This window comes from Carlito syrichta, unplaced genomic scaffold (genome assembly GCF_000164805.1).
Source record: "Carlito syrichta isolate Samal-C Ts95f unplaced genomic scaffold, Tarsius_syrichta-2.0.1 Scaffold118186, whole genome shotgun sequence".
NCBI lineage: Eukaryota > Metazoa > Chordata > Mammalia > Primates > Tarsiidae > Carlito > Carlito syrichta.
In genome coordinates, this window is record NW_007062282.1 from 192,221 (window position 1) to 205,617 (window position 13,397).

A 13,397-nucleotide genomic window follows, 5' to 3' on the forward strand; every position below is an offset into this window, starting at 1 on the left:
TTGACCTGCGGGGCTCCGGCGATTCTTCTGCCTCAGCCTTCCAAGTAGCTGGAACTACAGCGTGCGCTACCACGCCCAGCTAGTTTTTGATTTATTATAGAGACGAGGTCTCGCCAAGTTGCCCGGGCGGGTCTCGAACTACGGGCTCAGGCAATCCACTCGCCTTGGCCTCCCAAAGTGCTGGGATTACAGACTGAGCCACCGATCCTGACCGTCACTGATTTTTCTCCAAGATCCAGCTTTCCATTTTTGTTTCCTTTCTGTCCTGCTACTCCTCTCCACCCCTCCATTCCAGCATGCAGGCCTCCTTGCTGGCCCTCCGTCACACTCGACAACCTTTCTGTTGGCTTTCTGCAGCTCAGGCCACTGACTCACTGCAGTTCAGCCATACAAGTGTGTATCTCATTGACCATACATTAGAATGTCCAGCAGTGGCTTATTGTACCCATGTTTCTAAGTGCTTATTCTCACTTTCTGTGCTTTCTAAACCATTTGTGAACTGGCACTGCTATAGAGGAAAGGTGGATTTTACGGATAACTACCTTATTTGGAAAACACTGTTGTTCATGGTATTCTAGACGTTATTATGCTCTCTAAAAGAGTAGTTTTTATGATAAATCAGGTACTGACAGAGAGACTAGAAACCTTTATTTGCTGTTTCTTTAGTGTTTTTAATTTTAAAAAATCATAATCTGGGAGTGAAGAAGGAGTTTTATTCATTAATTTGTACCTTTGGCTGGGTAGGTGTCTGCATTAGTGACCATGTACAGCCATGAAGAAGATATTGATAGTGCCATTGAAGTCTTCACACAAGCTATCCAGTGGTATCAGAACCATCAGGTAAATAAATGGAGTAAAATGTTTTGAGGGCATGTTTTCACATAAAAATAAGCTGCAGTAGTGAAAAAATTTTGGAGAAATGAAGTATTATAAGTCACTATTTTTTTAAATGGAATGCTATTAGGTTATCAAATTCATTTTTTTTCAGTATAGTAGATCCAAATTAAGTTATTACAAATAAGGAATGGCTGTAAGATGGGGAAAAGCATGCAGTTCATTTATACTTTTTTGTAGCTCTTTCCTGTGTGTGGACAGGTGTTTGTGTGTGTATTCTCAAGAATGACTCTGGTGCGTGACTGCATAGATGAGCTCATCTTGAATGGCTGCAGAGCCCATGGGTGGAACAGTCGTACAGGGAATAAGTGTTTACTGTCCATTCAGTAGGGACATCTTCAGAGACCTGAATAGGTCTCTGCGTGGGCAGGATCCAACTTACAAATATACACACATGTGGCACTTAACGTTGTTAGCACTGTTCCTGGTGAAGGGGCATCAGTGTTCTGTGAAGTATGATGTTAGATTATTTTTTGAGAGCTACGGTAGCATATCTTTAAGATGGTATTATAGCAGAATGTTTCTAAAGTTTTATGCGCCCTAAGTGGAGATGGGCTGTTTATTAAATTCATCAGCTGGTGATGACTTGTACTAATTTGTCCACCCATCTCCCTGTGTATGTACGAATGATTTTGTTGTTTCAGACATTCATTAAAACGTATGATGAGGAATTTAATGGATAGAGCCCTTGTTTTAATGGTAATGGTAATGAAAATAACTTCATTGACTTGCTAGATATTTAGCTTTAAACTTTTTTCTTTTTATTGAACCTGTAGCCCAAATCTCCTGCTCATTTGTCCTTGATAAGAGAAGCTGCAAACTTTAAACTCAAGTATGGCCGGAAGAAGGAGGCTATTAGTGACCTAGAACAGCTATGGAAGTAAGCTCTGGAAGGTGGAGATGTGGAAGTGCATTACTTTGCTGCTACTTGATATGAGGGAGTTACTCTATCTGTTGTTACTTTCTCCAGTTTTATAAATCATCCGGTAACATTCTAATTTTTTTCTTTTAGACAAAATCCAAAAGATATTCACACCTTGGCGCAGCTTATTTCTGCTTACTCACTTGTAGATCCAGAGAAAGCCAAAGCGTATCCTTTTGATCGTTGTTCCAGCCCCCAGTAGTACATAGAGCTCTCTAGCACCTGTGTTTTGACCAGAGCTCTTTCTGTTGGGAAATCAACTAACAAACCTCCTCTTAATTAGTAAAAGCAGAGTTGAGTGTTTATTGATCATTGTGATTGAAAAATGCAGTGATATATACAACTTGAGGTATAGTTTGCTTCAGAGGCAAAATGAAGTCAATAGAGGGTAGCCTATATTCCTCCAGGTTCAAGTCCAGTGGCTAAAAAAAAGAAAAGAAAAAGCATATTTTATGTCAGTAGTTGCACATGATTATGAAATGTTACTCTGATTAAATGTTATTCTGATTTAGGTCACGTGCCCATTTCAGTCACTGTTGATGAGAAGATTCAGCGCTCTGATTGACTGAGCTTGGCTCATAGGTGTTGCTCTACTCAGGGAGTGTTCCCAAGACCAAGGTGGCATAGTGGATGCTAAACAGTCACAAAGCATAAACTTAGTAGTTGTTTGGAATGGAGTTTTTTTTAAGCTACCGCCTTAAACAGTGTATTGCTGAGTTCAGGGATAGATTAGATTATGACTCTGCAAGTTCTTTCAGGATACTATAAGTGCTATGTAATTGTTATAATGTGCTGTATAATTGGTAGGACTTGCTGATGTGTTATCTGTAGAAGACTTAAGATTTTTTTGCTTTTTTTGAAGGGCATCAAGAAAAGACAGTGTCTTCTAGTGTCAGTAGACATACTGGCATCCATATATATATATATATATATATACATATAATTACGTGTGTGTATGTACATATTGTGTTCCTGAACTCCTGTTGCATCTCAGTCTTAGTAAACACTTGCCCTCGTCAGATAGTATGTCTCTAAAAGTAGATGTTGAGGCTCTTGAAAATTCTCCTGGTGCTACATATATTCGGAAGAAGGGTGGAAAAGTCACTGGAGATAGTCAACCAAAGGAGCAAGGGTAATGCTTTCCATTGTAATATTCTCTAACGCTGATTTTAAATTATGTGAAGAGTAAAAAAATCCATTCTCATAAAAATTGCATGTGAGTACAGTTCTAGTCTTCTTCGTTTCTTTTCCTTTTCTTTCAGAGCCCGCTCTTAGTCTTCATTTCTCCCTTCCCCCAGCCCCAAATTAACCTGTGGTGTTGACTAAGTGTAGCCTTCCAGATCTTTTTGTTTACATACACAGGTAGTTTATAGATATTTTCCTTATATTGGTTTATATTTTTAGTAGAAGGAGGAGTATGTTGTTCTTACTCTTTTCCAACTCTCTTTTGTTTAATAAGTCTTGGAGAGCTTAGAGACGTGCTAAAATGTGGGCATAGTTCATCTTTTTTATGCATAATATTCCATAGGCCGGAGGTGCCTTACTTTACCTGTGAGTTATTGATGTACACTTGGAACATCATTTAGTATTTCTGAACCAAAGTGCAGGTGGTTTGTTTTGCATATTTGGGGAAAAGGTTAGGCAGCTTCTTATACTTGTAAGGAGTCAAATTCTGATTCTTTCCTCTTTGACATTGCCATCTTAAAAGCACAATTAGCAAAAGCCTACAGTAAAATGTTTGTTAAGATTCTTTGCTCCAGAATGAATAGAGCATGGATACTTGGAAAACACTTCCCCAGTTTTGTACTTTCATAATTTTTCACTATTTTCTCCTTTTTTTTTTTTTCTTTTTAATATAGACATGAAGTCTTGCTATGTTGCCCAGGCTGATCTCAAACTGCTGGGCTCAAGCAATCTCCTGCCTCAGCCTCCCAAAGTGCTGAGATTACAGGTGTGAGCCACTGCGCCCAGCTTTTCTCCTTTTCTGAATGCTCTTTGAAATCTAACTTTTTTCTAACTTAAAAATCAGGATTGACATCCTTTATTACAAACTGTGTTTCATAAAAAGCATTGTCATTCTCCTAATAACTTTTTAAAACATTAAAGAGTCCCAAAAATGTTACATTGGGCTGGGCATGGTGGCTCACACCTATGTCTTCCCATCACTTTGGGAGATCAAGGCAGAAGGACTACTTAAGCCCAGAAGTTGGAGACCAGCCTGGGCAACTAGTAAGACCCATCTCTAAAAACAAAATAAAACATAAAAATGTTACGTTGTTCCAGATTCCACTTCATTTTGTGATTGTCATTTCAGGCCTTTTCAGGAATCCCAAACTGAAATAAATTCATGCCAGGCCTTAAGCAGATTTTCAAGTAATACCTATTGAATTATTTTCACTGTTTTCTTCAACAAATAGGTTTGGGTAATTGCAGTATGACAGGTTTATTTTAGATGTTGACCAAAAAAAAAAAAATCATGGTCTTTGCCTCAAAAGAACATAAGTCCAGCAGAAGGAAATATATTTAAACAGTAATTACAATAAAGGCTGTACCTGTTAGGATTGTGCAGGGCGTAGTGCACTGGATGGAGTGCACCAGACAGAATAATCAGTTCTTCCTCAGGACAGTGGGGAGTTAGGAAGGGCTTCATGGAGGAGGCGATTGTGTTGACTCTGAGGAAGACGAGAGGGTAAGGAAGGCAAAGGATGATGAGCAAAGGTGGAGAAATAAGAAATGGCAGAGAGCCTTTGGGAAATTGTAGGTAGGGCTATGGCATATGATTTTTAGGGAGACAGGTTAGAATAATATTGCAGAGTCTGGATAAGAAATGAAACACTAAAGTAAACTACTGTGCATTGCATTTCTTATTCTTCCAGATATTCTGAAAGAACTTTCACAATAAAATGACTTGTAGAATGAATTTTTGGTAGAAATTGTTGGTGTCTCATCTTTTTAGTTCACTGATTCATAGTTCACAAGTGAGTATAAAGAGGGTGCCAAAAAAATGGATACACATTTTAAGAAAGGAAAACATTATATTAAAAATTATAATGCTCAATATATACCGATAACAAAAGATGGATACAAGTCACATCTGACTTCTGCAATTACAAGAGGTTCTCAGAGTGGTTACCGTCAGTTTCCAGCCAGACACTTGTGATTATGACGAATTACTGCAGAACTTGTTGCTGTGTGAGGCCTCCCAGATCTTCCCTTGTACACATCGCACACAGCGCCATGCATCTCAAACTTACCATGAACGCGTGCAGTTGTTAGGCGTGTTGGAGGTTCTGTTGCACACTCATGCCTCCATTGTTGCTGTACTTCTACAGTGTTCTTGAATTTCAAATACCACTTCAAAATGGTCATGCACTCTTCGAATAACAACCATGCTTCTGCCATTTTCTTTGACTGTCCTGCCTGTCACATTGTTTAATGCCATCTTTTGAACGAACATCATACTACACACTGCTACCATAATTCAATTCAACTTCGAAAAATAATGCATAGATAATATCTCTTAAAATGCATATACTGTTTTTGTGGCACCCCCGGTATACAGAGATAAATATATTTTTATGTCTTCCTCTTTTCACTGCAGCTTTAAACTCACAGGTTCAAAAGATAAGAGAGCAAAGTAAGGAAAAAGTCCTCTATCCTTGTCTACCCTCCTCCCACCCTGGGTCATAACCAATGTGGCTTGTTTTGAATATCCTTCCGGAGATATTCTTCACTTGTCTTACATGGTCTTGTGGCAAAGTTTATCTGTTCTCTAAAGTCTTGCCAAAGAACGGGTAGCTTACCAAGGTATTGTAGATTTTCATACTGGTACAAATTATTTACCTTTTTACATAGACTTAGTGTGTGTTACTTAAAACTTTTTTCAATGTAAATTGTATAAGTTTTCTGAAAACAGTTTTTACCTCTCTTTTTTTCTAAACAACTTTCCAGAAATTACGGTATCTGAAGCGTCACTGAATTTTATCTGAATTAGTCTCAGCTGGTTTGTTAACTTTGGTGAGCTCTACCCAGTCTTAAATGCCTTTGTGAGACTGGGTGCAGTAGCTCATACCTGTAATCCCAACACTTTGGGAGATGGATGGGAGGATTGCTTGAGCCCTGGGGTTTGAGGCCAGCCTAGGCAACATCACAAGACCCTCTCTACCAAAAAGATCAAAGAAAATCTTCATGATAAAGGGTTCAAGTCACTGTTTTGCACATTTTTAATGCTCTATAAATACTTTATCCCAAAGACGGTAATGATTCTTCTCTTTGTAGGCAGGGAGATTTGAAAAAGAAGAAGAAGAAAAAGAAGGGTAAGGCCGTTTTTACATCTTCAGATTCCTTTCTGAACACATTCTGTCTTGACAGTAGTTAACATTTAATTTTGTTACTTTCAAGAGTGCAGTTCTCGAATTTGCCTCAATTCGGTTGTTGCTCTGGTGCTCTTTTACTATGTGACTGTGGACAGGTTAGTTAACATACCCGCCTGAGCCTTTCTTCTGCAAGATGTTAGCATAAACCTCATGTGATTAAATTAGATACTACATGTGAAGCTCTTGGAGTGGTGGCTGGCACACAGTAGGCCCTTATACATTAGGATGTCTTAGCTACAAATACCATAAAACTCCCATCAGACTGGTTTAAGAAAATGTACTGTTTATAAAACTAGCAGTGTAGAGGAATGTTAACATCAAGGTTGGTTGGTTCAGTACTTGTATCTCTTTGGACTGCTGTCCACAAAACTGAACCCCACTGGAGTCATAGAAGTTTACTGGAAACAGTTGGGGCCACATAGTTGTCATTTATATCTACCCGGACAAAGAAGTCCTCTCTGGACCTGGCAGGCCTTTTTCATGAATCTGATTGGGCCAGCAGAGGTCAGTGTCCAACCCTGATTCATGAACCAGGGGAATAGCATGCATTGACAGGTGTGTGTTTCTAATCTCTGGTAGGAGTGTGTGGAATGACCATGCTTGCCTTCACCTAGTCAAAGTTTATCCCTGGAGCCACCTGAGTTCTTGAGGAGTATGTGGCATAAATTAGGCTGCTGCTTTTTTTTTTTTCTCCCCCGCCCCCTCAATGAAGCTGCTTGATTTTTCTTGTTGCTATCTTAGGATATAGGTTTCCTAAGTCTTGACTAAGTTTATTACTGCTCCTCCATCAGTTTTCCACCTCCCACAATTTTGATAATGTCTTTTCTTCTATTCTTTCTTCCAATGTGTTTATTACCATTTTTGTGGACTGTGAGGAAGTTGCACAAGCTAATATTTAAATTCAGTCCAACTAGATGTCTTATTGGCCTGTTTTGTTTCGTTTTGTTTAGAAAGCAGGATTTATTGAGAGCACAGAAAAGCTCCAACAGTAGGAGGGGACCCGAAGGGGTTGCCCGTCTTATTGGTTCTTTACTTTTGTCACAGTACTTAAAAATTGATAAAATTCAGTATTTGTTTTATATATCAGTAATACCTGATAACTGTAGGTAATAATCACCTGCAACTTTACTTTTTTTTTTCCTACCTTTGTGGTTTCTCAGTGAATACCTTTAAAAGCTTACCAAGTGCCGGGCTCGGTGGCTCAGCCTGTAATCCCGTGCCTTTGGGAGGCTGAGGTGAGTGGATTGCCTGAGGTGAGTGGATTGCCTGAGCCCACCTGGGCAGCAAGACCTCATCTCTACAATAAATCAAAAAATCAGCCAGGCATGGTAGCGCATGCCTGCATTTCCGGCTACTTGGAAGGCTGAGGCGGAACGATCGCTGGAGCCCAGCAGGCGAGGCTGCAGTGGTCAGGAGCAGCCACTGCACTCCAGTCTGGGCGACAGAGTGAGACTCCAACTCAAAATAAATAAATAAATAAATAAATAAAAGCTTACCAAGTGATGCATGGTCATTCTAAAAACAAAACAAAAAAGCAAAGGAAGTTGATATCATTATAAAGTGACATAATGAGTAGAAAGATTCCCTACCTCAAATTCACTCCCAGAGATGATTACCTTTTTTTAAAACATACAGAAACATACTGGTTAGGTGCTCAGTCAGGAAAAGTTACAAAATTGATATGAATACCATGATAATTGGTTTTACCCTTTTACTTTAGACTGAATTGTAAAGAACATTCTTCCAAATTAGTAAATATAGATGCACTTCATTTTTTAACCCTATTGTATAGTTTACTATATTGTGGGTATATTATAATTTAATTATTCCCAATGATAAACATTTATTTTGCTACCTTAAAGAATGTCATGGCATGGTCGCTCATGCCTGTAATCCCAGCACTTTGGGAGGCCAAGGCAGGCGATTTACTTGAGCCAAGGAGTTTGAGACCAGCTTGAGCAACATAGCGAGACAAAAAAAATTAGCGAGCTGTGGTGGGATGTGCTTGTAATCCCAGCTACTTGGGATGCTGAGGTAGTAGGATCACTTGAGCTCAGGAGATCGAGGCTGCCGTGAGCCATGATTATCATGATCATACCACTGCCCTTCAGCCTGGGTGACAGAGTGAGACTCCGACTCAAAATATATATATACATAAAATGGAGAATATTCTTTTTTTTTATTAAGTTGGAGTCTCACTCTGTCACCCAGACTGGAGTGCAATGGCCGCTCCCAGCCACCACAACCTCGACCTACTGGGCTCCAGCGATCCTTCCGCCTCAGCCTTCCAAGTAGCTGGAACTACAGGCGTCCACTACCATGCCTGGCTAATTTTTTTGATTTATTGTAGAGATGAGGTCTCGCCACAGTGCCCAGGCGGGTCTCGAACCCGCAGGCTCAGGCAATCCACTCACCTCAGCCTCCCAAAGCACGGGATTACAGGCTGAGCCACTGAGCCCAGTTTGGAGAATATTCTTAACTTTATGTCATATGAGTTTCTGTGGGATACATTTCTAAAGTCTATAAATTTTAACTGCTGTCAGATTAAATTACTCTCCCGAAAGGCTGTACCAGTAGTAGTGAATGTTTCTCACCAGTTCACCAGCACTGGGTGTTACTACTTTTAATATTTTAAGTCTGATCAAATTTTTTGCCCTCCTCATTTTTAATTAGTGAGGTTGAACATCTATTCAGAGGATTAATGACTTTTTTTTCTCCTGGCTTACCCTAATTATAACTGTGCCCATTTTTTAGAGTGGTTTACATATCGATTAGCAAGAATTTTTTTTATAGTAAGGGTTTTTATCTGCTTCGTTTTTGGGTTTTTTTTTGTTTTTTTTGTTTTTTTTTGTGGTTGAAATCTCACTCGGTTGCCCAGACTGGAATGCAGTGGCACGCTCCCGGCCACCGCAGTCTCGACCCGCTAGGCTCCAGCAATCCTTCCACCTCAGCCTTCCAAGTAGCTGAAACTACAGGTACACACTACCACACCTGGCTAATTTTTGATTTATTGTAGAGATCAGGTCTCACCAAGTTGCCCAGGAGATCTCAAACCCACAGGCTCGGGCAGTCCACTCACCTCAGCCTCCCAAAGCGCGGGATTACAGGCTGAGCCACCGAGCCCGGCTTCACTCTGTTAATAGTATGTAAATTTTCAAATTTTTCTTAGCCGTGTCTTTTACTACATGGAAATTTTCAAACTTTTATATAAATACGTTTGTGAAGCCTGTTTCTTTATGGTCTCTGAATATTGTGTCATGTTTAGAAATAAGACCTTTTCCTCTGTTAGATCACACAAATAAAACTTTCTTGAATAAATTTATTTCAGTTTTAATGTTATTTATTCACAGGCTTGGACACATTGTTTAAGCAAACTGTGGGCTCATCTCTCATTTCTTTATCAATTGTTATACAGGAAAACTGCCTAAGAATTATGACCCAAAAGTTACCCCAGATCCAGAAAGATGGCTACCAATGCGAGAACGTTCTTATTACCGCGGAAGAAAGAAGGGTAAAAAGAAGGATCAGATTGGAAAGGGGACCCAGGGCGCAACTGCCGGCGCTTCATCCGAACTGTAAGCTATTGCTCCAATATTAGGGTCACTTAGAACATACACGGCTTCTTTCTGAGATTGATTCTGAGATTGACTCAAGGCTATTACTGAAAATTTGTTACTATATTTTAAGTATGAAAAGTACAGTCAGCCAGGCACGGTGGCTCATGTCTATAATCCCAGCACTTTGGGAGGCCAAGGTGAGAGGATTGCCTGAGCCCTGTGGGTTTGAGACCAGCCTGGGAAACTTGGTGAGACCTCATCTCTACAATAAATCAAAAAATTAGCTGGGCATGGTGGCATATGCCTGTAGTTCCAGCTACTTGGAAGGTTGAGGCGGAAGGATCGCCAGAGCCCAGCAGGTTGAGGCTGCGGTGGCCATGAGCGTGCCACTGCCCTCCAGCCTGGGTGACAGTGAGACTCTGACCCTCCCTAAAAAAAGAAGAAAAGTATAGTGATAGTGATACATTTTTGATAAATGTTTGTGGTATGCTTATATAAAGAAAGAAAAATATTTCTGATTTGATTATATTGTGCCATAAATACCTAAACCATTTGTAATTGTAAAGACTAAAAGAAAAACTAGTTTCAAATGGAAACTAAGTGTACTGAGCTGTTCAAATAAATATCTACATAGATATAAATAATGTGACTAGAAAGAAGTATTAAAACGTTAATAAGCTGTGTGTGATAGGATTATGGGTCATTTAAAAATTTGGTCATTTTCTATGCTTTCTAAAAATTGTCATGCACCATGTATTACTTTTTCTTTAATTATAAAACTGTAAAAACTATTTGAAAGAAAAGTAGGTAAGGAGTTGGGGAACCCGCCTTCAAAGAAGTAGAAATGTGTGGGGGATTGTTAGAGGTGGTAAATAAAATCCATATACATACATTTTTATAAACTTTTCCTTCGTTGAATATGACTAAAAATTGCCTGATCTGATTATTCCAGGGATGCCAGTAAAACTGTGAGCAGCCCACCAACTTCCCCAAGACCTGGCAGTGCAGCAACAGTATCTGCCTCCACAAGTAACATCATACCCCCAAGACACCAAAAACCTGCAGGGGCTCCAGCAACAAAAAAGAAACAGCAACAGAAAAAGAAGAAAGGTGGAAAAGGTGGCTGGTGATTAGAACATTCTTGTTGCGGGCTGTTTTTAAACTGTCTCAGTGATGGTGGGAGTATAATAAAGGTAACACAGCAAGAAGCACAGAACTGTTCCCTCTTCCATCTCCATTATTTTCCTAAATAATTCCTTGTGCATCAAACAGGAAAGCATCTTGCTCAAACTCTGCCTAGTGAGATGTGGCCTACTTGTACCCCCTAGCGTGCACAGATTATGAGGACTGAAGGTAATTGGGCATTTACCCACCTTGATACCTGTTGTGTTCTTTACTTTTGTGTGCTTATTTGATCTTTTTTCAGTTTCACATACAAGGCATGTTATCTGAGATTTCCCCGGATTTAAACAAAAACTGTCTACTGTTTCAACTAGAGTCTGAAGATACTTGTTCCTATTCAAGTCCAACTTTTATCTTGAGGTTCTGGAGACAGCAAAAAATAAAAAGAAGAAGAAGAAAGAAAATAAAAAATAAATCAAGTCCCACTTTAAATTATGTCTTAGGAGGCCTTAGGAGACTGAAAGTAAACTCTTCTGAGCATTCCAAAATAACCTATTAAATGAGTGGACACAAGAAAAATGTCTTACATAATTTTAACCATAAATTCTATATCATGGAGACTCATATACAGTTCCTTTATGCCCCATATTGTCAGATTATGGTAACATGTTGATTTAGCATCAAGAAGGAACTCAAGGAAAAGACATCAGTGTTGTAAGAAGTTGACTCTTGGACCCAGTGTTCTGAGGTCAGATGGGTGTGGACCGTATCCGCCAGAAAGACATGAACACGAACATTGGCTTTCTCCGTGGAGAGGAAATCAGAACTCAGGTGGCACACCAGGCAGTGTTAAAATCTAACTGGTTGGCCCAACTGGTAGATACTCAGATGGCTCCTCTCTCTAGTTTGGGTTATGTGACCACTCGCTGTCTTTTCAGAATCATGAAGGATTTCATAAGCAGTTTGTGGGGTAAATGTCACTCTTGTCTTTCCTTGCTTCCAAGCCACTTTCACTTTGACATGGGATGCCTGTCCTTGTTAGTAGTCATTTTTTGCTGCCCAAGATACCATTCAATGTAGACTTAGGGCTTTCCTTGTGAACGTATTACTCCATCCTTGTCAATAAGTGCTGCTGTGTTGCACTCGACATCTCGACTGAAACTTGTTCAGAGTTTTTTAAAAGGCTTTCCTCCTTCGCAAGATGAGAAATGGGGTCTTGCCTTTTCATTCAGCAGGAGCAAATCTGCAGTGGCACCTAAATGAGAGCCTTTCCAATAAGAATGATTTATTATGGCGTGACGCCTTTTTGAGCTCACAGATAATAGTGTTTTTGTGACAATGACATACTTATTCCTTCTGAGTATATGCCCACGACAGAAATAATTGTTAGTAAGTTTGCTATTCAGGATTCCATCACATTTTTGTGGTGAAGGGTAATCACTTTTTAGGTTCACTAAAGCAATAGAATCTTAGAAAAAACTATCCATCATGGAAAATTTTGGCCCAAGGCACAGCAGTGAAATTTGTAGTCCTTTATTTAGTCATTGTTATTGGCAGCTATTGGTATTATTAGTCATTGCTAAGCACATGAACCTACATTCAAATACATGTTGTAATTGTCATGAAATGTAAACACATTAACTTTCTAGTAGTGATTTCCTCTTTTGGACAGGTCTTTAACCAGTGACATATATATACTTTGTATATATATAGATGGGTGTGTCTGTGTACATTTATAAAAACCAATATGGATACATCCATTCACTGTGGTACATTTTAAAATAAAAATATTCTAGCAGTGGATATGGATTAAGATGTTTTGGGTGTTGGCATCTTGTGGAGACGTCCTGGTTAGTGTATTTAAGAATTTTAAGATGAGTAACTAAAATTGTGTGTCACTTGTGGGATTGAGAGAACCCAGTTTAAGCCCCCACTGAAAATCGTGTTATGTGTCTAAACAGACAGGAGTAAACCTTTTTTAAAATTTTGTTGGGGTTTTTTTTGAGTTGGAGTCTCACTGTCACCCAGATTGGAGTGCAGTGGCCACTCCCGGCCACAGCAGCCTCCACCTGCTGGGCTCCGGCGATCCTTCCGCTCAGCCTTCCAAGTAGCTCGAACTACAGGCACGCTACCACACCTGGCTAATTTTTTGATTTATTGTAGAGATCTGGGCACTTCAGTCTGGGCAACAGTGAGACTCCAACTCAAAAAAAAAAAAATTAGTTTGTTGCATTAAAAAATAATTCTGCTATATTGTGAATATACTAGATTCAGCTTTCCAAGAGAATAAAAGCAACCATCCAGATACTTCTCAACCAGTTTAAGAAACGATTACTACACATTAGATTATTAGGGGTGGCTATTTAGTGGGGTTTTAATTCTTGGCATTACTATCAGCCTCGATCCTGGCAGGCTACTTGCTTTGAAGAATTTTTTTCTTCAAGCGAAGCGCAGCGGGAACCCGTGCACGTTCCGCTCGCCCCCGGCCAGCAGACCTGCCTGGCAGCCGCTCACACGCCTGGCGGG

The 13,397-nt window shown here is 39.7% G+C and overlaps 1 protein-coding gene across 3 annotated transcripts in view; it reads left to right on the forward strand.

The window, feature by feature from the left end:
* The window catches only part of SRP72 (signal recognition particle 72), a 35,992-nt gene extending 23,318 nt beyond the window's left edge, over positions 1–12,674 (forward strand). For 2 of the 3 annotated variants that reach the window (XM_008047927.2, XM_021707482.1), the window contains 7 exons: positions 745–840; positions 1,671–1,774; positions 1,907–1,984; positions 2,811–2,948; positions 6,095–6,132; positions 9,608–9,767; positions 10,702–12,674. In XM_008047927.2, coding sequence (XP_008046118.1) covers positions 745–840; positions 1,671–1,774; positions 1,907–1,984; positions 2,811–2,948; positions 6,095–6,132; positions 9,608–9,767; positions 10,702–10,879 — 792 coding nt within the window. In that variant the 3' untranslated portion in view covers positions 10,880–12,674. Of the gene's footprint in view, positions 1–744; positions 841–1,670; positions 1,775–1,906; positions 1,985–2,810; positions 2,949–6,094; positions 6,133–9,607; positions 9,768–10,701 lie in introns of those variants that run through there. The other variant, XM_021707483.1, reaches the window with a different exon arrangement.
* Positions 12,675–13,397: the final 723 nt, after the last annotated feature.